The 25,480-nt window shown below is 33.8% G+C and overlaps 1 protein-coding gene across 2 annotated transcripts in view; it reads right to left on the reverse strand.

Moving 5' to 3' along the window:
- Positions 1–8,615: 8,615 nt before the first annotated feature.
- The window catches only part of LOC133571958 (otoferlin-like), a 108,104-nt gene continuing 91,239 nt past the window's right edge, over positions 8,616–25,480 (reverse strand). For both annotated transcript variants that reach the window (XM_061924521.1, XM_061924520.1), the window contains 10 exons: positions 25,280–25,407; positions 25,032–25,202; positions 18,599–18,759; positions 18,399–18,541; positions 18,241–18,329; positions 13,603–13,701; positions 13,282–13,523; positions 13,037–13,215; positions 10,546–10,646; positions 8,616–8,906 (listed from right to left, as the gene is read on the reverse strand). In XM_061924521.1, the coding sequence (XP_061780505.1) occupies positions 8,726–8,906; positions 10,546–10,646; positions 13,037–13,215; positions 13,282–13,523; positions 13,603–13,701; positions 18,241–18,329; positions 18,399–18,541; positions 18,599–18,759; positions 25,032–25,202; positions 25,280–25,407 (1,494 nt within the window). In that variant the 3' untranslated portion in view covers positions 8,616–8,725. The remainder of the gene's footprint in view (positions 8,907–10,545; positions 10,647–13,036; positions 13,216–13,281; positions 13,524–13,602; positions 13,702–18,240; positions 18,330–18,398; positions 18,542–18,598; positions 18,760–25,031; positions 25,203–25,279; positions 25,408–25,480) is intronic.

Consider the following 25,480-nt stretch of genomic DNA (forward strand, 5'->3'; position numbering starts at 1 on the left):
ATATCACATATATTAGTAGTCATATTACATATATTAGTAGTCATATCACATATATTAGAAGTCATATCACATATATTAGTAGTCATATCACATATATTAGTAGTCATATTACATATATTAGTAGTCATATCATATATATTAGTAGTCGTATTACATATATTAGTAGTCATATCACATATATTAATAGTCATATTACATATATTAGTAGTCATATCACATATATTAGTAGTCATATTACATATATTAGTAGTCATATCACATATATTAGTAGTAATATTACATATATTAGTAGTAATATTACATACATTAGTAGTCATATCATATATATTAGTAGTTGTATTACATATATTAGTAGTTATATTACATATATTAGTAGTCATATCACATATATTAGTAGTCATATCACATATATTAGTAGTCATATCACATATATTAGTAGTAATATTACATATATTAGTAGTAATATTACATATATTAGTAGTCATATCACATATATTAGTAGTCCCATTAATGCCCTTTTAGCCTTCATTTCAGTACTGTTATTGCACTGGAGAATAATACAATCTGTTGATCAACTTGACATACATTTTTATTTTCCTTTTAACATAATGAATGAAAAACAGTGCAACATAAAAAGGCATTCCTCCTTTCTTTAAACTTGGACCAATGACCATGAATAAAAAACAAGTTTAAGTGCAACATAAGAAGAAACATCATCTTCCTTGAAACATAAAGCCTGACATCTGGAGTGATGCTGCTGTCTTCCACACTTGGAGCCATGGATTGTAGAATACTTGTTTTCAGTGGCAGGATCATTGACACAGATGGTGAAGTTTCAGTGCTCAGTAGAGATGTAACACTTTTGAGGGGTTTAAGCACCTGGAGGACCTCATCTGCCACTCTCACATCATCATCAGACAGGGTGACATTTGTCTTCAGGGTGTTGTGGGTCAATGCAGAGTATATAGCTGCCTGCTGCTCCAACATATCATAAGTGGAGTTCCACCTCGTTGGGACATCATGTATGAGCAGGCAGCTTTAGCATTTCTTGCTTTGTCTTAAGCACATGAGCAGCTGTTGTGCTTGGGTGGAAGTAAGAAACCTTCCTGATCCTCCCAAAGAGGCGCTCCATCCTATTGACTGAGATTCCCTTCTGTGATGCCAAATTCACTACATGTGCAAAGCACCTGTCTGTGGTCCCAGTCCTGCCTCATTCTCTGTAATTATTAGATTTTTGGCATTATCACGTGTGACCAGAGGTGGGTAGTAACGCGCTACATTTACTCCGTTACATCTACTTGAGTAACTTTTGGGATAAATTGTACTTCTAAGAGTAGTTTTAATGCAACATACTTTTACTTTTACTTAAGTATATTTATAGAGAAGGAACGCTACTTTTACTCCGCTACTTTTATCTACATTCAGCTCGCTACTCGCTACTAATTTTTATCCATCTGTTAATGCACGCTTTGTTTGTTTTGGTCTGTCAGACAGACCTTCAAAGTGCCTGCCTTACTGGTGACGTTCACTTCGTTCCACCAATCAGATGCAGTCACTGGTGACGTTGGACCAATCAAACAGAGCCAGGTGGTCACATGACCTGACTTAAACAAGTTGAAAAACTTATTGGGGTGTTACCATTTAGTGGTCAATTGTACGGAATATGTACTGTACTGTGCAATCTACTAATAAAAGTTCCAATCAATCAATCAAAAGTGTGAAGGAAAAAAGATACTTGTTTTATTTCAACCGTACCGTCAAAAGCCTCAAGACTGACCGCACATGAGGACGTTCCTGTCTTCACAATAAAAGTGCCGCGCCATCGCGCCTGCGCTTTCAAAACAAGAGTCTCCGAAAGCCAGCGCAAACAAGCTAGCAAGCTACGGAATTTGCCGCCAATGTATATCTTGTAAAGTGTATAAAAACGAATATGGAAGCTGGACAAATAAAATGCCAAAAACCAACCACTTTCATGTGGTATTGGACAGAAAGGAGGAACTTTTTTTCTCCTCCATTTGAAAACGTGGACGTTATCATCACTACTGTCTGATTACAATCAATGCAAGTCATCAGAATCAGGTAATACACCAACTTATATTCTTGTCTTCATGAAAGAAAGGAATCTATATGTGTTAAACATGCATGTATATTCATTAAAACACCTTTAACATGTAAACAAAAACGGCAAAATAAATAAATATAAATTATATACTGTATATATATATATATATATATATATATATATATATATATATATATATATATATATATATATATATATATATATATATATATATATATATATATATATAGATGATATGTGTGTGTATGTTACTCATCAGTTACTCAGTACTTGAGTAGTTTTTTCACAACATACTTTTTACTTTTACTCAAGTAAATATTTGGGTGACTACTCCTTACTTTTACTTGAGTAATAAATCTCTAAAGTAACAGTACTCTTACTTGAGTACAATTTCTGGCTACTCTACCCACCTCTGATTAGTAGTCATCACATATATTAGTAGTCATATTACATATATTAGTAGTTATGTTACATACATTAGTAGTCATATTACATATATTAGTAGTCATATTACATATATTAATAGTCATATTACATATATTAGTAGTCATGTCACATATATTAGTAGTCATATTACATATATTAGTAGTCATATCATATATATTAGTAGTTGTATTACATATATTAGTAGTCATATTACATATATTAGTAGTCATATCACATATATTAGTAGTCATTTTACATATATTAGTAGTCATATTACATATATTAGTAGTCATATCACATATATTAGTAGTCATATCATAGATATTAGTAGTCATATTACATATATTAGTAGTCATATCACATATATTAGTAGTCATATTACATATATTAGTAGTCATATCATATATATTAGTAGTCATATTACATATATTAGTAGTCATATCACATATATTAGTAGTCATATCACATATATTAGTAGTAATATTACATATATTAGTAGTCATTACATATATTAGTAGTCATATTGCATATATTAGTAGTCATATCATAGATATTAGTAGTCATATCACATATATTAGTAGTAATATCACATATATTAGTAGTCATATTACGTATATTAGTAGTCATATCACATATATTATTAGACATATTACATATATTAGTAGTCATATCACATATATTAGTAGTCATATCACATATATTAATAGTCATATCACATATATTAGTAGTCATATCATATATATTAGTAGCCGTATCACATATATTAGTACTCATATCACATATATTAGTAGTTATATTACATATATTAGTAGTCATATCACATATATTAGTAGTCATATCACATATATTAGTAGACATATCACATATATTAGTAGTCATATTAGATATATTAGTAGTCATATAATTGTCATATCACATATATTAGTAGTCATATGACACATATTAGGAGTAATATATTACATAAAATATACTTCTGTTATTGTTAGACCTTGGCTAACATGCGTTGTGACGGGCTGCATGATGTGACGTTCGCGAACGAACCAAGACTTTTGAACAGCTCTTTCACGTGAACGATGAGACCCGAGTCGCAGTCGTAAGTCATTCATTTGAGAGCCGTTCTTTATGCAAGTTGTCCACGCTTTCCTCTCAGACTCAGAATCAAAAGCAGATTTATTGGCTTTATTCGTTGAAGGAGTAAATGACATCACCAAGTTAAGAGTCGTCTCAGAAGGCTCCAATCATGTGAACGCCGTCATGCGCACGCACTCAGGCAGGAAGTTCATTTATTAATCGGCGCCTTAACCTACTTGAGCCTTTTAGCCGCCGTATTTGGAATGAAAATGATATTAGCAACTGGAAAAGAAAACTAAATGAACAAAAGTCAAAAGAACGTATATGGTGACGTCACTGTGAAATAATGGGGAAATGGCGCTATCTCGTGGAATGTTTACAATGCCAAATTAGTTGAACAATATCTCAAAGTAATTCTCTCCTGTAGTGTTTATATTGGTGTTATGTATACATTTTTTGGCCGAACTTGTATCTTATTGCTGCCATGAGCGATTGTTTCCTTGGTGGAAACAAGTTACTTAAAAAAAAAAATATATATATATATATATATGTATATATATATATATATTCCAGATATAGCTAATGACCTATTTAAGTAGTTATTGTTTCAAAAATATTTATGACAAGCAGTCCCGCAGACAGCAGGAAAATATAGAAAAAAGTTGACGGTATTAATAGAACTATATATTTTCTGGAGCCCAGGGTACATGTTTTATAAATAAAAGGTGATGTATATAATTATAATTATGTTGGGATAACATCGGGACGCATGAATTATACCCTATGCTAGGATACAAAACTACAATATGCTCTACTGGGCAATATGGGGGATTAGCTCAAATGGTAGAGCGCTCGCTTAGCATGCGAGAAGTAGCGGGATCGATGCCCGCATCCTCCAATTTTTTTATTTTCTGTCCGTCTAGCAAATGTACGGAATTGTATTTTTTGAAGAAAGTTATTTATATTCCCATACAAAGCGTTTCCTATTTCCGAAAAAAAATCTTAGAAAAGTGGTCAAACCGTCAAGTACCAGTCCAGTCAACAGAGCCATTGACAAAGTCTATACAGTCACGGCTGAGGATGTATCACTACCGGGGGATTAGCTCAAATGGTAGAGCGCTCGCTTAGCATGCGAGAAGTAGCGGGATCGATGCCCGCATCCTCCAGTATTTTTACTCCTTAAAAAAAAACTTTGAAAATATCGTCGACGTACAAAGCGAAAGTATTAACAACTGCACCTTTTACGGCTTTTCTTTAAATTTTGGAAGTTAAGTTACCCACACAACAAAAACATGAATCACAGTGACTTCAACATACTTTTATTGACAGTGTAAGAAAGCAACAATTCAGTTCAGTTTGTTCCTTTCCTTGATGTTCAAAGTGCCTTGACGTTTGTGTGAATTACAAATGTATGTTTGTTGTTCAATAATTTAAAAAAATAAAAATAAAATAAAATAAGTATTTTATTTTATTTTTTATTTTATTATAAAAAAATTAAAAATTAAAAATAAATAAAAATAAAAACGTGAAAGGGAATAAGCGGTGAAAAATGGATGGATGGACGTGACTGTTGCTCTAATGCAGGGGTCGGCAACCCAAAATGTTGAAAGAGCCATATTGAACCAAAAATACAAAAACAAATCTGTCTAGAGCCGCAAAAAATTAAAAGCCATATTACATACAGATAGTGTGTCATGAGATATAAATTGAATTAAGAGGACTTAAAGGAAACTAAATGACCTCAAATATAGCTACAAATGAGGCATAATGATGTACATATAGCTAGCCTAAATAGCATGTTAGCATTGATTAGCTTGCAGTCATGCAGTGACCAAATATGTCTGATTAGCACTCCACACAAGTCAATAACATCAACAAAACTCACCTTTGTGCATTCACGCACAACCTTTAAAGTTTGGTGGACAAAATGAGACAGAAAAAGAAGTGGCATAAAACACGTCCGAGAAAGTCGGAGAAAAGTTATAAATGTAAACAAACTACGGTGAGTTCAAGGGCCGCCAAAATTAGTAGGACAAAACGGCGCTCGCCAAATACTCGAATCCGTGAAGCTAACAGTGTGCTTTATAACAATTAGGGAGGTTTGTGTCATGTTTGTCCTCCTACAGAAACCATATTAAAACAAAAAATATATTTTTTTCCCCTCGTCTTTTTCCATTTTTCATACATTTTTTAAAAAGCTCCAGAGAGCCACTAGGGCGGCGCTAAAGAGCCGCATGCGGCTCTAGAGCCGCGGGTTGCCGACCCCTGCTCTAATTGGTTACAATTATCAATCAAATATTGGAGAATGATTAAGAGTACAAAACAACCTTGAATTGATATCTTTGTTAAAAACTTTGTTAGGTAGCCCTCTTTGTCCTTTTTTAAATTTTATTTTTTCATATTTTATTTCATATTTTTAGTATTATTACTTTATCTGTTTTTGCTTTTGTTTTCTTTCCTTGATGTTGAAAGTGCCTTGAAAAAAAAAAAAGGATTTTATTTTATTTTTTATTTTTTTAATTAAAAAATAAAACATTTAAATTAAAATTAAAATAAAAACGTGACTGTTGCTCTAATGGGTTACAATTATCAATCAACTCTTGGAGAATGATTAAGAGTACAAAAAAACCTTAAATTGATATCTTTGTTAAAAACTTTGTTAGGTAGCCCTCTTTTTCCTTTCTTATTTTATTTTATTTTTTCATATTTTATTTCATATTTTAAGGATTATTACTTTATCTGTATTTGCTTTTGTTTTCTTTCCTTGATGTTGAAAGTGCCTTGACTTTTGTGTGAATTATAAATGTATGTTTGTTGTTCAATCATTTAAAAAAAAAAAAAACGAAAGAAAAAAAGTATTTTATTTAACTTTTAAATTTTTTTTTATTAAAAAATAAAAAATAAAAAATAAAAATAAAAAATAAATAAAAATAACAACGTGACTGTTGCTCTAACGGGTTACAATAATCAATCAAATATTGGAGAATGATTAAGAGTACAAAAAAAGCCTAAATTGATATATTTGTTAAAAACTTTGTTGGATAGCAATCTTTGTCCTTTTTTATTTAATTATATTTTTTTATATTTTATTTCATATTTTTAGTATTATTACTCTATCTGTATTTGCTTTTGTTTTCTTTCCTTGATGTTGCTTGGACTTTTGTGTGAATTATAAATGTATGTTTGTTGTTCAATAATTAAAAAAATAAAAATAAATAAGTATTTAATTTTATTTTTTTATAAAAAAAATAATAATATAAAAATACAAATACAAACGTGACTGTTGCTCTAATGGGTTACAATTATCAATCAAATCTTGGAGAATGATTAAAAGTACAAAAAAAACCTTAAATTGATATCTTTGTTAAAAACTTTGTTAGGTAGCCCTCTTTTTCCTTTCTTATTTTTTTTTTCATATTTTATTTCATATTTTCAGGATTATTACTTTATCTGTATTTGCTTTTGTTTTCTTTCCTTGATGTTGAAAGTGCCTCGACTTTTGTGTGAATTATAAATGTATGTTTGTTGTTCAATAATTTAAAAAAAAAAAAAACGAAAGAAAAAAAGTATTTTATTTAACTTTTAAATTTTTTTTAATTAAAAAAATTAAAAATACAAATATAAAATAAATATAAATAAAAACGTGACTGTTGCTCTAATGGGTTACAATAATCAATCAAATATTGGAGAATGATTAAGAGTACAAAAAAAGCCTGAATTGATATATTTGTTAAAAACGTTGTTAGATAGCAATCTTTGTCCTTTTTTATTTAATTATATTTTTTCATATTTTATTTCATATTTTTAGTATTATTACACTATCTGTATTTGCGTTTGTTTTCTTTTCTTGATGTTGAAAGTGCCTTGACTTTTGTGTGAATTATAAATGCATGTTTGTTGTTCAATAATAAAAAAAAAAAAAAAAAAAAAAAGTATTTTATTTTTTTATTAAAAAAATAATAATATAAAAATACAAATACAAACGTGACTGTTGCTCTAATGGGTTACAATTATCAATCAAATCTTGGAGAATGATTAAGAGTACAAAAAAAACTTAAATTGATATCTTTGTTAAAAACTTTGTTAGGTAGCCCTCTTTATGTCATGTCTATATTATCATGTTTTGTTTTAAGTCATGTTTTGTTTAGTTTCTGTCTTTTCACTCCCTTGTCTGGTCACCATAGCAACCATTAGTTTTCACCTGTCACGTCACGCACCTGTTTCACGTTTTGAGTCACGCACCTGTTTTCACTAATCATGTCCATAGTATTTAAGTTCATTCATTTTCTGTTGTTCGGCCTGACGACCTCACAACACATTTATGCTCTGTTCATGCCTCTAACTCCTTTTCATGTCCATCGTTCACGCTGCTCCTTTTTTGTCCAAGCCAAGTAAGTTTTTGTTCCATGTTTATAATCTTTTTGTTTTTCATAGTTTATTCTCCGTCACTGTGCGTGCTTTTCATTTGTACTTTTTGCTATAGTCTTTTGGTTTCATAGTTTATTATCCGCCACTGTGCGCGCTTTCATTCATCCCTTTTTTTATATATATTAAATTGATATATTAAAACCCGCCATGTACCTTAATTCCCGTCTCGCCCGTGCCAACTTTCCGTTGCATCCTGGAAAAGCAAACACCCCGGACCAAGTCTTGACACTTTATCCTTTTTTATTTTATTTTTTATTTTATTTTATATTTTCGTATTTTATTTCATATTTTTAGTATTATTACTTTATCTGTATTTGCTTTTGTTTTCTTTCCTTGATGTTGCCTTGACTTTTGTGTGAATTATAAATGTATGTTTGTTGTTCAATTTAAAAAAAAAAAAAAAAAAAAAAGTATTTTATTTTATTTATTTTATAATTTTTTTATACAAAAAAAATAAAAACATAAAAAATAATAAACAAAAACGTGACTGTTGCTCTTGTGTGTTGTTACCGCGCTGGGAGGAAGTTCATGAAAGCAGCCTACAATAAACCTGCATAAGAAGCCAAGAACACGCCCTCGATTCTGAAGTGGATTTATTCCTAAATGTCAAACATCATACGCTGCCAATAAAGCCATAAAAAGTGAAAGTGATTGTGCAGTAAAATCACTCCAAAAAACGTGTACTGATCACACCGAGTAAACAAAGTTATCAAAAGTTCAGGCTCCCAGCATCTTCTTCACCATGTAGCCCGGCATGTTGTAGAGGAAGAGGGCCAAGATGGCCAACACCAGCAGCGCGCTGACGATCTTGATGGTGAGCCACCTGTACTGGTCGCACACCAGGTGCTTGGCCGCCTTCAGCGGGATGAGGAACCACAGCAGGGCGATGTCGGGGCGGCTGTGGCCAAGAAAGGAGTTACACAAATAAAAGCCTCAAATCCTACGTCAACACGTTTGTTTTGAGCAGATGTAGGAAAGTCTCATGTGCCTTTAATTTGGTCATTCAATCTGTGACGTCATTCACCCCTTCAAGCACAACCACGAAGCAGTAAATTGAATAATGCGGACACGTTTGTTACTGGATACTTTTAAAAAAAAAAAAAGCATCCACAGTCTGTGGTGCCCTCAGGTGGTCAGGGAGAGCGTTCCACAGACTGGGAGCGGCGCAGCAGAAAGCCCGGTCTCCCATAGTTCGTAGCTATTATATTGTTCAATAATTATTACTTATGTCTAGCTTGTGTGCTACTGTGTGCTTAGTTGTTGTGTAGCTGCTAGCTCCTAGTAGCCTATAGCCTGTTTACATTTTTACCAACCTTGTGTGCTTTTTTTTCAATGTTAATGTGGTAATAGATTGTTTTTGCCACAATAATTCTTGAAGTTAAGATCATGAAGCAGTAAGCTGAATGATGCGGACACGTTTGTTACTGCATACTTTCTCATTCTGCCCTGGAGACTTTGTATGTGTAAGTAAAATGCAACTATGATTATTTGATACTTGTTTATGTTGACAAATGTGCTGTTTTACACTGCAATATTAATATTAATAATAATAATAGATTTTATTTGTAAAAAGGACTTTCCATTGAGCAAACAACCTCAAAGTGCTACAGTGTATTAAAAATAATAATAAAATAAATAATAAGATAATACAAATAAATACAAATAAAAACTAGAACAGCCTAATAGCTAGAACTAGTATGCCTATATCTATAAAAAGGCTTCTTTTTTTTCTTAAACGAAGGGTTTTTAAGCCTTTTTTAAAAGCATCCACAGTCTGTGGTGCCCTCAAGTGGTCAGGGAGAGCGTTCCACAGACTGGGAGCGGCGGAGCAGAAAGCCTGGTCTCCCATAGTTCGTAGCTACTATATTGTTCAATAATTATTACATATGTCTAGCTTGTGTGCTACTGTGTGCTTAGCATTTGTGTAGCTGCTAGCTCCTAGTAGCCTATAGCCCAGCATGTTTACATTTTGACCAAACGTGTGCTTTTTTTTCGATGTCAATGTGGTAATTAATTTTTTTTTGCCACAATAATTCTTGCAGTTAAGATCATGAAGCAGTAAGTTGAATGATGCGGACACGTTTGTTACTGGATACTTTCTAATTGTGCCCTGGAGACTTTGTATGTGTAAGTAATGTGCAACTATGATTATTTGATGCTTGACAAATATGCTGTTTTACACTGCAATATTGTTCAATGATTATTACGTATGTCTAGCTTGTGTGCTACTGTGTGCTTAGCTGTTGTGTAGCTGCTAGCTCCTAGTAGCCTATAGCCTGTTTACTTTTTTTTTAATGTTAAAAGTAAACACGCTCGTATCGGAGTCTTTAGATGCAAACCCATATAATCCGATACTGTTTTTTTGTTGATATCGGACATATGTCCGATATCAATATGGGACACCCCTGATTATTTTATTTGGTCATTGTTTATTCTCGACCTTACTACTAAGTGAATATGCAATATTTAGGGTTATCTGATGCTTTGAATGAGATGCACAGCTTGTAAGAAGGCAGAGAGATGAGTTTCTTCCATACTTGGGTTTCTCCAGAGGGTCCGGCTCGTTGCGTCCATCGCCGGCCGGGCTTTTCTCCGCTTCCTCTCCGGTCAGAAGGTGAAGCTCCGCCTCCACTTTGCCCTGAAAAGACAAAGAATGACATCACGTTTCCGGCTCAGAGGAACACCAGCAGCGTGTTGCCATACAAAGACAGCTGGGATAGGCTCCAGCTTTAGAAAATGGATGCGCGTCAGAGATGGGACTTATGGCTCTTTGAAGGGATCTTGAGGAGTCGTTCCGGTCAAAGAGCCGTGTAAAAGACCGGCTCGTTCTCATGCGGTCATGCATCCAGGATCCAAATGAAAATAAAAAAAAATAAAAATAAGTACAGTTAAATAATAATAATTAATAACAAAATAATATATTATTTTGTTATTAATTATTGTAATTATTATTATATGTATAATAATGTGTGTGTATATATAGATATGTAAAAACATAATTACATAATTTTTAGATTTTTTTGAGTGAATCCAAATGAAAATGAATAAAATAAAAAATAAGTACAGTTAAATAATAATTAATAACAAAATAAGGTATTATTTTGTTATTAATTATTGTAATTATTATATGTATAATAATCTGTGTGTGTATATATATATATATATATATATATATATACATATAATTACATTTTTTTTCCTCGAGCAAATCCAAATGAAAAGAAAAAAAGAAAAAAAAGTACAGTTACATAATAATAATTAATAACAAAATAATATATTATTTTGTTATTAATTATTGTAATTATTATTATATGTATAATAATGTGTGTGTATATATAGATATGTAAAAACATAATTACATAATTTTTAGATTTTTTTGAGTGAATCCAAATGAAAATGAATAAAATAAAAAATAAGTACAGTTAAATAATAATTAATAACAAAATAAGGTATTATTTTGTTATTAATTATTGTAATTATTATATGTATAATGATCTGTGTGTATATATATACACATATATATATATATATATATATATATATATACATATAATTAAAAAAAATTTCCTCGAGCAAATCCAAATGAAAAGAAAAAAAGAAAAAAAAGTACAGTTACATAATAATAATTAATAACAAAATAATATATTATTTTGTTATTAATTATTGTAATTATTATTATATGTATAATAATGTGTGTGTGTATATATATATATATATACATACATAATTTTTTATTTTTTTTGAGTGAATCCAAATGAAAATAAAAAATAAGTACAGTTAAATAATAATAAGTAATAACAAAATAATATAACATTATGTTATTAATTAATGTAATTATTATTATATATATAATAATGTGTATATATATATATATATATATATATATATATATATATATATATATATATATATATATATATATATACACACACACATACATAATTACATCATTTTTTGATTTTTTTGAGTGAATCCAAATGAAAAAAAAATAAAATAAAAATAAGTACAGTTAAATAATAATAATTAATAACAAAAAATATATTATTTTGTTATTAATTATTATAATTATTATTATATATGTAATAATGTGTGTGTGTGTATATATATATATATATACATAATTACATAATTGTTAGATTTTTTTGAGTGAATCCAAATGAAAATAAAAAATAAGTACAGTTAAATAATAATAATTAATAACAAAATAATATAACATTTTGTTATTAATTAATGTAATTATTATTATATATATAATGATGTGTATATATCTTTATATATATATATATATATATATATATATATATATATATATATATATACATACATACATATATATATATATATATATATATATACATACATACATAATTACATAATTTTTAGATTTTTTTGGAGTGAATCCAAATGAAAATAAAAAAATAAAAAAATAAGTACAGTTAAATATATATATATAATAATTAATTAATAACAAAAAATATATTATTTTGTTATTTATTATTGTAATTATTATTATATATATAATAATATATATATATATGTATATATGTATATGTATATATATATATATATATATATATATATATATATATATATATATATATATATATATATATATATATATATATATATATATATATATATATATATATATATATATATATATATTATATACTTACATAATTTCTTGATTTTAAAAAAGTGAATTCAAATGAAAAAGAATATATTTAAAAATAAATACAAAAGAATAATAATGATAATTACACTAATTAATAACAAAATAATATAGAATAAATACATTAGAATACATATATACATACATACATACATACATACATACATCACAAAGATAAGACCTTCTGGAGGAAAGTTCTGTGGTCAGATGAAACAAAATTAATTGCCGATGCTAAATTTGCATGTGAATTTAAAAAAAACAAAAAAAACGTCTCCCAAACGAATGGCTCACAACTTGGCGGCGTTCAAAAGAGTCGATTCGTTCTCAAAGGTCACATCTCCATTTCTGTAACCTACCGTGAGTTCAAACTCGTCGTCTTCGTTCCTGGCCACGAAGGGCCACCAGCCTTTGATCCTCTTCTGCTTGAAGATGGACACGGTGGGCACGTCGGCCTCGTTGCTCACCATCTCCATGGTGCACTGCTTGGCCGTCTTGGCGCCGCGAGGGAAGCGGTTCAGGTCCAGCTCGATGGCGCCTGACCAAAACGAGGACGATTTAGCGTTGAAGTGCGAGGAGGAGAAGAAGAATGTTTCTCCCCCACCTAAGAAGTCGTCGGCTGAAAAGTGGTCGGCGTCCCACACTTGCAGGTTGAGGCGTGCCGGGATCTTGTACTCGGTCTCGTCCCAAGCGAACATGGACTCCTTCTTGGAGATGACGATCTTCTCCTCCGCCATCAGGTAGTCGAAGGGGTAGATGAAGCGCCAGTTGAAGTTGCCCTCGCCCGTGATGGAGTGGTAGTGGACGTCCGTGTCCTGCTTGTCCTCCTGCTGGCCTTTCAGCCACCTGGACCAAGGACGCGCATCAGGACTCAAGGACTAAAAAACCCTGGAACCGATTCCGGCAGAAAGAAGCTCGGAGGTACCCTCTGACAAAAATGTCGCTGGATTTCTCGCCGGTGAAGATGTCGTCGTCCTCCAAAACCACTTCGTCCGTGTTCCAGATGATGACCCTCAGCTCAAACCTGGGCATGGAAGAAAAAACTGGACCTTAGACACCTTGGTTTTTAGTTTTGAACACACACACAAAGTCAAGAAGTCATTATTTTCCAATGGTTCTCCTGTACTGTTTTGGAATTGTTCCTATTCAATAAAGAAGTGTCTCGGGAAAGGCAGTAATACAGCATCAATCACAAAAGAAACCCATTTGGAACAAGTTCCTATCCCTGTTCCTATTCAATAAAAAAGTGTCTCGGGAAAGGCAGTAATACAGCATCAATCACAAAATAAACCTATTTGGAACAAGTTCCTATTCCTGTTCCTATTCAATAAAGAAGTGTCTTGGGAAAGGCAGTAATACAGCATCAATCACAAAATAAACCCATTTGGAACAAGTTCCTATACCTGTTCCTATTCAATAAAGAAGTGACGGGAAAGGAAGTAATACAGCATCAATCATAAAAGAAACTCATTTGGAACAAGTTCCTAATCCTGTTCCTATTCAATAAAGAAGTGTCTCGGGAAAGGCAGTAATACAGCATCAATCACAAAAGAAACCAATTTGGAACAAGTTCTTATTCCTGTTCCTATTCAATAAAGAAGTGTCTTGAGAAAGGCAGTAATACAGCATCAATCACAAAAGAAACCCATTTGGAACAAATTATTTTTCCTGTTCCTATTCAATAAAGAAGTGTCTCGGGAAAGGCAGTAATACAGCATCAATCACAAAATAAACCAATTTGGAACAAGTTCTTATTTCTGTTTCTATTCAATAAAGAAGTGTCTCAGGAAAGGCAGTAATACAGCATCAATCACAAAAGAAACCAATTTGGAACAAGTTGTTATTCCTGTTCCTATTCAATAAAGAAGTGTCTTGGGAAAGGCAGCATCAATCACAAAATAAACCCATTTGGAACAAGTTCCTATTCCTGTTCCTATTCAATAAAGAAGTGTCTCGGGAAAGGCAGTAATACAGCATCAATCACAAAAGAAACCCATTTGGAACAAGTTCCTATCCCTGTTCCTATTCAATAAAAAAGTGTCTCGGGAAAGGCAGTAATACAGCATCAATCATAAAAGAAACTCATTTGAAACAAGTTCCTAATCCTGTTCCTATTCAATAAAGAAGTGTCTCGGAAAAGGCAGTAATACAGCATCAATCACAAAAGAAACCAATTTGGAACAAGTTCTTATTCCTGTTTCTATTCAATAAAGAAGTGTCTTGGGAAAGGCAGTAATACAGCATCAATCACAAAAGAAACCAATTTGGAACAAGTTCTTATTCCTGTTCCTATTCAATAAAGAAGTGTCTTGAGAAAGGCAGTAATACAGCATCAATCACAAAATAAACCCATTTGGAACAAGTTCCTATACCTGTTCCTATTCAATAAAGAAGTGACGGGAAAGGAAGTAATACAGCATCAATCACAAAATAAACCTATTTGGAACAAGTTCCTATTCCTGTTCTTATTCAATAAAGAAGTGTCTCGAGAAAGGCAGTAATACAGCATCAATCACAAAAGAAACCCATTTGGAACAAGTTCATATTCCTGTTCCTATTCAATAAAGAAGTGTCTCGGGAAAGGCAGTAATACAGCATCAATCACAAAATAAACCTATTTGGAACAAGTTCCTATTCCTGTTCCTATTCAATAAAGAAGTGTCTCGAGAAAGGCAGTAATACAGCATAAATCACAAAAGAAACCCATTTGGAACAAGTTCATATTCCTGTTTCTATTCAATAAAAAAGTGTCTCGGGAAAGGCAGTAATACAGTATCAATCACAAAATAAACCCATTTGGAACAAGTTCCTATACCTGTTCCTATTCAATAAAGAAGTGACGGGAAAGGAAGTAATACAGCATCAATCACAAAATAAACCTATTTGGAACAAGTTCCTATTCCTGTTCTTATTCAATAAAGAAGTGTCTCGAGAAAGGCAGTAATACAGCATAAATCACAAAAGAAACCCATTTGGAACAAGTTCATATTCCTGTTCCTATTCAATAAACAAGTGTCTCGGGAAAGGCAGTAATACAGCATCAATCACAAAAGAAACCAATTTGGAACAAGTTCCTATTCCTGTTCCTATTCAATAAAGAAGTGTCTTGGGAAAGGCAGTAATACAGCATCAATCACAAAAGAAACCCATTTGGAACAAGTTCCTATCCCTGTTCCTATTCAATAAAAAAGTGTCTCGGGAATGGCAGTAATACAGCATCAATCTCAAAATAAACCCATTTGGAACAAGTTCATATTCCTGTTCCTATTCAATAAAGTAGTGTCTCGGGAAAGGCAGTAATACAGCATCAATCACAAAAGAAACCCATTTGGAACAAGTTCCTATTCCTGTTCCTATTCAATAAAGAAGTGTCTCGGGAAAGGCAGTAATACAGCATCAATCACAAAATAAACCTATTTGGAACAAGTTCCTATTCCTGTTCTTATTCAATAAAGAAGTGTCTCGAGAAAGGCAGTAATACAGCATCAATCACAAAAGAAACCCATTTGGAACAAGTTCATATTCCTGTTCCTATTCAATAAAGAAGTGTCTCGGGAAAGGCAGTAATACAGCATCAATCACAAAATAAACCTATTTGGAACAAGTTCCTATTCCTGTTCCTATTCAATAAAGAAGTGTCTTGGGAAAGGCAGTAATACAGCATCAATCACAAAAGAAACCCATTTGGAACAAGTTCCTATCCCTGTTCCTATTCAATAAAGAAGTGTCTCGGGAAAGGCAGTAATACAGCATCAATCACAAAATAAACCTATTTGGAACAAGTTCCTATTCCTGTTCCTATTCAATAAAGAAGTGTCTCGGGAAAAGCAGTAATACAGCATCAATCACAAAATAAACCCATTTGGAACAAGTTCCTATTCCTGTTCCTATTCAATAAAGAAGTGACGGGAAAGGAAGTAATACAGCATCAATCACAAAATAAACCTATTTGGAACACGTTCCTATTCCTGTTCCTATTCAATAAAGAAGTGTCTTGGGAAAGGCAGTAATACAGCATCAATCACAAAAGAAACCCATTTGGAACAAGTTCCTATTCCTGTTCTTATTCAATAAACAAGTGTCTCGGGAAAGGCAGTAATACAGCATCAATCACAAAAGAAAGCCAATTTGGAACAAGTTCTTATTCTTGTTTCTATTCAAAAAGAAGTGTCTTGGGAAAGGCAGTAATACAGCATCAATCACAAAAAAAACCAATTTGGAACAAGTTCTTATTCCTGTTCCTATTCAATAAAGAAGTGTCTCGGGAAAGGCAGTAATACAGCATCAATCACAAAAGAAACCCATTTGGAACAAGTTCCTATCCCTGTTCCTATTCAATAAAAAAGTGTCTCGGGAAAGGCAGTAATATAGCATCAATCATAAAAGAAACTCATTTGGAACAAGTTCCTAATCCTGTTCCTATTCAATAAAGAAGTGTCTCGGGAAAGGCAGTAATACAGCATCAATCACAAAATAAACCCATTTGGAACAAGTTCCTATTCCTGTTCCTATTCAATAAAGAAGTGTCTCGGGAAAGGCAGTAATACAGCATCAATCACAAAATAAACCTATTTGGAACAAGTTCCTATTCCTGTTCTTATTCAATAAAGAAGTGTCTCGAGAAAGGCAGTAATACAGCATCAATCACAAAAGAAACCCATTTGGAACAAGTTCATATTCCTGTTCCTATTCAATAAAGAAGTGTCTCGGGAAAGGCAGTAATACAGCATCAATCACAAAATAAACCTATTTGGAACAAGTTCCTATTCCTGTTCCTATTCAATAAAGAAGTGTCTCGGGAAAGGCAGTAATACAGCATCAATCACAAAAGAAACCCATTTGGAACAAGTTCCTATCCCTGTTCCTATTCAATAAAAAAGTATCTCGGGAAAGGCAGTAATACAGCATCAATCACAAAAGAAACCCATTTGGAACAAGTTCATATTCCTGTTCCTATTCAATAAAGAAGTGTCTTGGGAAAGGCAGTAATACAGCATCAATCACAAAAGAAACCCATTTGGAACAAGTTCCTATTCCTGTTCCTATTCAATAAAGAAGTGTCTCGGGAAAAGCAGCAATACAGCATCAATCACAAAATAAACCTATTTGGAACAAGTTCCTATTCCTGTTCCTATTCAATAAAGAAGTGTCTCGGGAAAGGCAGTAATACAGCATCAATCACAAAAGAAACCCATTTGGAACAAGTTCCTATTCCTGTTCCTATTCAATAAAGAAGTGTCTCGGGAAAGGCAGTAATACAGTATCAATCACAAAAGAAACCCATTTGGAACAAGTTCCTATTCTTGTTCCTATTCAATAAAGAAGTGTCTCGGGAAAGGCAGTAATACAGCATCAATCACAAAAGAAACCAATTTGGAACAAGTTCTTATTTCTGTTTCTAGTCAATAAAGAAGTGTCTCAGGAAAGGCAGTAATACAGCATCAATCACAAAAGAAACCAATTTGGAACAAGTTGTTATTCCTGTTCCTATTCAATAAAGAAGTGTCCAGAGTATGATACATGGTCATATAGTAACATTTGAAGGAGTACATCTCAGACCTACTTCTTGGGTTTCCTGGGTGAAATGTCGAGAGCAGGACCAGGTGCCATCATGTCCTTGGGGAACATGTCCACCCACATCTCAATCCTCCCCTGGAGCAAAGAAAGGTCAAAAGTCAGACCAACAACCCAGCGGCTCCTTTACCGCCGTGTCGGAAGTACCTGTTCGATGCCGGCTTTGTCGGGGTGCAGCAGCGGCCGGGTCTCCACGTGTTCCGGCACCAGTTTGCAGCCCACCCGCGGGATTTCCTCCCAGTGCTTGAGCACGGTCAGCGCCAGGTGCTCGTTAGTCTGCTTCTTCAGACCTGAGCCACATCAGGTTCTTGTTATTCTCATCCTGGTTCTCCACACCTGGAACCTACCATTCTCATCCTCCAGCTCTGTGGGCGCCATGAACACCCGATTCTCCACCTTGACCCGGCCGCCCGGTCCGTAGTGAGGCCCGTCCAGTTTTCCGTCCTTGCACAGCTTGGCCAGGATCTGCGTGGGCTTCATGGGGTCCCGCCAAATGTTGTAACCATGGCTACAAACCACCAATCATGCCATTAGGGGGCTTCCACATTTAATGACATGTTAGCATTAATCTACATTTCCTCTCTTTTTGTGCCAATTTATCCTAAAAAACTTTTTTTTTTGTAGAAATTCGTCTCGTTTCATGTGTCAGGTAAACCGTAAAGAACAAGGCTATATGAATTTAAAAATGTTTCAAAAATAAGTAAAACATTTAGTTTTTTAAAGAACATTTTTGTGCCGATTTATGGTTCATTTCCTAAAACATTTTTCATCTTTCTTGCACATTTTTAGTCGAAATTCGTCCCGTTTCATGTGTCAGGTAAACCGTAACAAACAAGGCCATATGAATTTAAAAATGTTTCAAAAATAAGTAAAATATTTACTTTTTTAAAGAACATTTTTGGGCCGATTTATGGTTCAATTCCTAAAACATTTTTCACATTTCTTGCAAATTTTTTGTCTAAATAAATCCCGTTTCATGTGTTAGGTAAACTGTAAAGAACAAGGCCATATGAATTTCAAAATGTTTCAAAAATAAGTAAAACATTTCCTTTTTTAAAGAACATTTTTGTGCCGATTTATGGTTCATTTCCTAAAACATTTTTCATCTTTCTTGCAAATTTATTTTAGAAATTTGTCCCGTTTCATGTGTCAGGTAAACCGTAACGAACAAGGCCATATGAATTTTAAAATGTTTCAAAAATAAGTAAAACATTTCCTTTTTTACAGAACATTTTTGTGCCAATTTATGGTTCATTTCCTAAAACATTTTTCATCTTTCTTGCACATTTTTAGTCGAAATTCGTCTCGTTTCATGTGTCAGGTAAACCGTAAAGAACAAGGCTATATGAATTTAAAAATGTTTCAAAAATAAGTAAAACATTTAGTTTTTTAAAGAAAATTTTTGTGCCGATTTATGGTTCATTTCCTAAAACATTTTTCATCTTTCTTGCACATTTTTTGTAGAAATTTGTCCTGTTTCATGTGTCAGGTAAACCGTATCGAACAAAGCCATATGAATTTAAAAATGTTTAAAAAACAAGTTAAACATTTAGTTTTTTAAAGAACATTTTTGTGGCGATTTACGGTTCATTTCCTAAAACATTTTTCATCTTTCTTGCAAAGTTTTTTTTAGAATTTTGTCCCGTTTCATGTGTCAGGTAAACCATAAAGAACAAGGCCATATGAATTTAAAAATGTTTCAAAAATAAGTAAAACATTTACTTTTTAAAGAACATTTTTGTGCCAATTTATGGGTCAATTCCTAAAACATTTTTCATCCTTCTTGCACATTTTTAGTAGAAATTTGTCCCATTTCATGTGTCAGGTAAACCATAACGAACAAGGCCATATGAATTTAATAATGTTTCAAAAATAAGTAAAACATTTAGTTTTTTAAAGAACATTTTTGTGCCGATTTATGGTTCATTTCCTAAAACATTTTTCATCTTTCTTGCAAATTTTTGGTCTCAATTAATCCCGTTTCATGTGTCAGGTAAACCGTAACGAACAAGGCCATATGAATTTAAAAATGTTTCAAAAATAAGTAAAACATTTAATTTTTTAAAGAACATTTTTGTGCCGATTTATGGTTCATTTCCTAAAACATTTTTCATCTTTCTTGCACATTTTTAGTCGGAATTCGTCCCGTTTCATGTGTCAGGTAAACCATAAAGAACAAGGCCATATGAATTTAATAATGTTTCAAAAACAAGAAAAACATTTAGTTTTTTAAAGAACATTTTTGTGCCGATTTATGGTTCATTTCCTAAAACATTTTTCATCTTTCTTGCACATTTTTATTTGAAATTCGTCCCGTTTCATGTGTCAGGTAAACCGTAACGAACAAGGCCATATGAATTTGAAAATGTTTCAAAAATAAGTAAAACATTTACTTTTTTAAAGAACATTTTTGTGCCGATTTATGGTTCATTTCCTAAAACATTTTTCATCTTTCTTGCAAATTTTTTGTCTCAATTAATCCCGTTTCATGTGTCAGGTAAACCGTAACGAACAAGGCCATATGAATGTAATAATGTTTCAAAAATAAGTAAAAAAAAAATAAAATAAAAAAAATAAATAAATAAATAAATAAATAAGTAAAACATTTAGTTTTTTGAAGAACATTTTTGTGCCGATTTATGGTTCATTTCCTAAAACATTTTTCATCTTTCTTGCACATTTTTTGTCGAAATTCGTCCCGTTTCATGTGTCAGGTAAACCGTAACAAACAAGGCCATATCAATTTTAAAATTTTTTAAAAATAAGTAAAAAATTTCCTTTTTTAAAGAACATTTTTGTGCCAATTTATGTTTCATTACCTAAATTATTTTTCATCTTTCTTGCAAATTTGTTGTAGAAATTCGTCCCGTTTCATGTGTCAGGTAAACCGTAACGAACAAGGCCATATGAATTTAAAAATGTTTCAAAAATAAGTAAAACATTTCCTTTTTTACAGAACATTTTTGTGCCGATTTATGGTTAATTTCCTAAAACATTTGTCATATTTCTTGCAAATTTGTTGTCTAAATTAATCCCGTTTCATGTGTCAGGTAAACCGTAACAAACAAGGCCATGTCAATTTAAAAAAAATTCAAAAATAAGTAAAAAATGTCCTTTTTAAAAGAACATTTTTGTGCCAATTTATGTTTCATTACCTAAATTATTTTTCATCTTTCTTGCAAATTTGTTGTAGAAATTCGTCCCGTTTCATGTGTCACGTAAACCGTAACGAACAAGGCCATATAAATGTTTTAATGTTTCAAAAATAAGTAAAATATTTCCTTTTTTTAAAGAACATTTCTGGGCTGATTTATGGTTCAATTCCTAAAACATTTTTCATCTTTCTTGCACATTTTTTGTAGAAATTCGTCCCGTTTCATGTGTCAGGTAAACCGTAACAAACAAGGCCATATGAAATAAAAAATGTTTAAAAAATAAGTAAAACATTTACTTTTTTAAAGAACATTTTTGTGCCAATTTATGGTTCATTTCTTAAAACATTTTTCATCTTTCTAGTAATTTTATTGTAGAAATTTGTCCCGTTTCATGTGTCAGGTAAACCGTAACGAACATGGCCATATGAATTTGAAAATGTTTCAAAAATAAGTAGAACATTTACTTTTTTAAAGAACATTTTTGTGCCGATAAATGGTTCATTTCCTACAACATTTTTCATCTTTCTTGCAAATTTTTTGTCTCAATTAATCCCGTTTCATGTGTCAGGTAAACCGTAACGAACAAGGCCATATGAATTTAATAATGTTTCAAAAATAAGTAAAACATTTAGTTTTTTAAAGAACATTTGCTGACCTCGACTGCGGAAGTTGTGGATCGGTGGAGGGAATACTTCGAAGACCTCCTCAATCCCACCAACACGTCTTCCTACGAGGAAGCAGTGCCTAGGGAATCTGTGGTGGGCTCTCCTATTTCTGGGGCTGAGGTTGCTGAGGTAGTTAAAAAGCTCCTCGGTGGCAAGGCCCCGGGGGTGGATGAGATCCGCCCGGAGTTCCTTAAGGCTCTGGATGCTGTAGGGCTGTCTTGGTTGACAAGACTCTGCAGCATCGCGTGGACATCGGGGGCGGTACCTCTGGATTGGCAGACCGGGGTGGTGGTTCCTCTCTTTAAGAAGGGGAACCGGAGGGTGTGTTCTAACTATCGTGGGATCACACTCCTCAGCCTTCCCGGTAAGGTCTATTCAGGTGTACTGGAGAGGAGGCTACGCCGGATAGTCGAACCTCGGATTCAGGAGGAACAGTGTGGTTTTCGTCCTGGTCGTGGAACTGTGGACCAGCTCTATACTCTCGGCAGGGTCCTTGAGGGTGCATGGGAGTTTGCCCAACCAGTCTACATGTGCTTTGTGGACTTGGAGAAGGCATTCGACCGTGTCCCTCGGGAAGTCCTGTGGGGAGTGCTCAGAGAGTATGGGGTTTCGGACTGTCTGATTGTGGCGGTCCGCTCCCTGTATGATCAGTGCCAGAGCTTGGTTCGCATTGCCGGTAGTAAGTCGGACACGTTTCCGGTGAGGGTTGGACTCCGCCAAGGCTGCCCTTTGTCACCGATTCTGTTCATAACTTTTATGGACAGAATTTCTAGGCGCAGTCAAGGCGTTGAGGGGATCTGGTTTGGTGGCTGCAGGATTAGGTCTCTGCTTTTTGCAGATGATGTGGTCCTGATGGCTTCATCTGGCCAGGATCTTCAGCTCTCACTGGATCGGTTCGCAGCTGAGTGTGAAGCGACTGGGATGAGAATCAGCACCTCCAAGTCCGAGTCCATGGTTCTCGCCCGGAAAAGGGTGGAGTGCCATCTCCGGGTTGGGGAGGAGATCTTGCCCCAAGTGGAGGAGTTCAAGTACCTCGGAGTCTTGTTCACGAGTGAGGGAAGAGTGGATGGTGAGATCGACAGGCGGATCGGTGCGGCGTCTTCAGTAATGCGGACGCTGTATCGATCCGTTGTGGTGAAGAAGGAGCTGAGCCGGAAGGCAAAGCTCTCAATTTACCGGTTGATCTACGTTCCCATCCTCACCTATGATCATGAGCTTTGGGTTATGACCGAAAGGACAAGATCACGGGTACAAGCGGCCGAAATGAGTTTCCTCCGCCGAGTGGCGGGGCTCTCCCTTAGAGATAGGGTGAGAAGCTCTGTCATCCGGGGGGAGCTCAAAGTAAAGCCGCTGCTCCTCCACATGGAGAGGAGCCAGATGAGGTGGTTCGGGCATCTGGTCAGGATGCCACCCGAGCGCCTCCCTAAGGAGGTGTTTAGGGCATGTCCGACCGGTAGGAGGCCATGAGGAAGACCCAGGACACGTTGGGAAGACTATGTCTCCCGGCTGGCCTGGGAACGCCTCGGGATCCCCCGGGAGGAGCTGGACGAAGTGGCTGGGGAGAGGGAAGTCTGGGCTTCCCTGCTTAGGTTGCTGCCCCCGCGACCCGACCTCGGATAAGCGGAAGAAGATGGATGGATGGATGGAAAGAACATTTTTGTGCCGATTTATGGTTCATTTCCTAAAACATTTTTCATCTTTCTTGCACATTTTTTTGTAGAAATTTGTCCTGTTTCATGTGTCAGGTAAACCATAACGAACAAAGCCATATGAATTTAAAAATGTTTAAAAAACAAGTAAAACATTTAGTTTTTTAAAGAACATTTTTGTGGCGATTTATGGTTCATTTCCTAAAACATTTTTCATCTTTCTTGCAAAGTTTTTTTTAGAATTTTGTCCAGTTTCATGTGTCAGGTAAACCGTAACAAACAAGGCTATATGAATTTAAAAATGTTTCAAAAATAAGTAAAACATTTAGTTTTTTAAAAAACATTTTTGTGCCGATTTATGGTTAAATTTCTTAAAACATTTTTCATCTTTCTTGCACATTTTTTGTCGAAATTCGTCCCGTTTCATGTGTCAGGTAAACCGTATTGAACAAGGCCATATGAAATAAAAAATGTTTCAAAAATAAGTAAAACATTTAGTTTTTTAAAGAACATTTTTGTGCCAATTTATGGGTCAACTCCTAAAACATTTTTCATCTTTCTTGCACATTTTTAGTAGAAATTTGTCCCGTTTCGTGTGCCAGGTAAACCGTGACGAACAAGGCCATATAAATTTTAAAATGTTTCAAAAATAAGTAAAATATTTCCTTTTTTAAAGAACATTTTTGGGCTGATTCATGGTTCAATTCCTAAAACATTTTTCATATTTCTTGCAAATTTTTTGTCTAAATAAATCACGTTTCATGTGTCAGGTAAACTGTAAAGAACAAGGCCATATGAATTTCAAAATGTTTAAAAAATAAGTAAAACATTTCCTTTTTTACAGAACATTTTTGTGCTGATTTATGGTTAATTTCCTAAAACATTTTTCATATTTCTTGCAAATTTTTTGTCTAAATTAATCCCGTTTCATGTGTCAGGTAAACCGTAACAAACAAGGCCATATCAATTTTAAAAAAATTCAAAAATAAGTAAAAAATGTCCTTTTTTAAAGAACATTTTTGTGCCAATTTATGTTTCATTAACTAAATTATTTTTCATCTTTCTTGCAAATTTGTTGTAGAAATTCGTCCCGTTTCATGTGTCAGGTAAACCGTAACGAACAAGGCCATATGAATTTAAAAATGTTTAAAAAATAAGTAAAACATTTACTTTTTTAAAGAACATTTTTGTGCCTATTTATGGTTCACACATAAATCCTCTTCCTATACGTGTTAGTAGACCAGCACAATGTAGCCCTCCACAAGACGGTGTCCATGCATTGTGAATATTAGGACAGGTGGTGCTGCTCACGTGGCGTAGCTGCAGGTGATGCCGCAGGTGGGTCTGTGTTTGCTGTAGAAGCGGTTCTCCAGGTCCAGCTTGGTCTCTCCGATCAGGTCGTCGGTGCCGACCAGGTCCCAGTCGTAGATGGACACGGTGAGAGTGGAGTCCATAGGGAAGGTGACCTCCATGTCGAAAGACCTGGCGAGGGAGAAGAGATACAGTGGTATATGCATGTAGATGGAAAGATATTTGCATTCCTTCTTGTGTGTCCTTACTTTCCAAACAAAGGGTTGAGCTGCTTGGAGATGTAGTTCTCTTTGTCCTTCACCTCCGTGTTCCCCAGCTTGATGGCGATGTACGGGTCCGCTTTCCCGTTGATGTCAGCAGGGTGCAGGTCAGTGGCCTGCAGTACAAGTACAGTACAAGTACAGTACAAGTACAGTAAGTTGTACTCCACTGCTTGTTGTTGATCCCAT

This window comes from Nerophis lumbriciformis, linkage group LG29, assembly GCF_033978685.3.
Source record: "Nerophis lumbriciformis linkage group LG29, RoL_Nlum_v2.1, whole genome shotgun sequence".
Classification (NCBI taxonomy): domain Eukaryota; kingdom Metazoa; phylum Chordata; class Actinopteri; order Syngnathiformes; family Syngnathidae; genus Nerophis; species Nerophis lumbriciformis.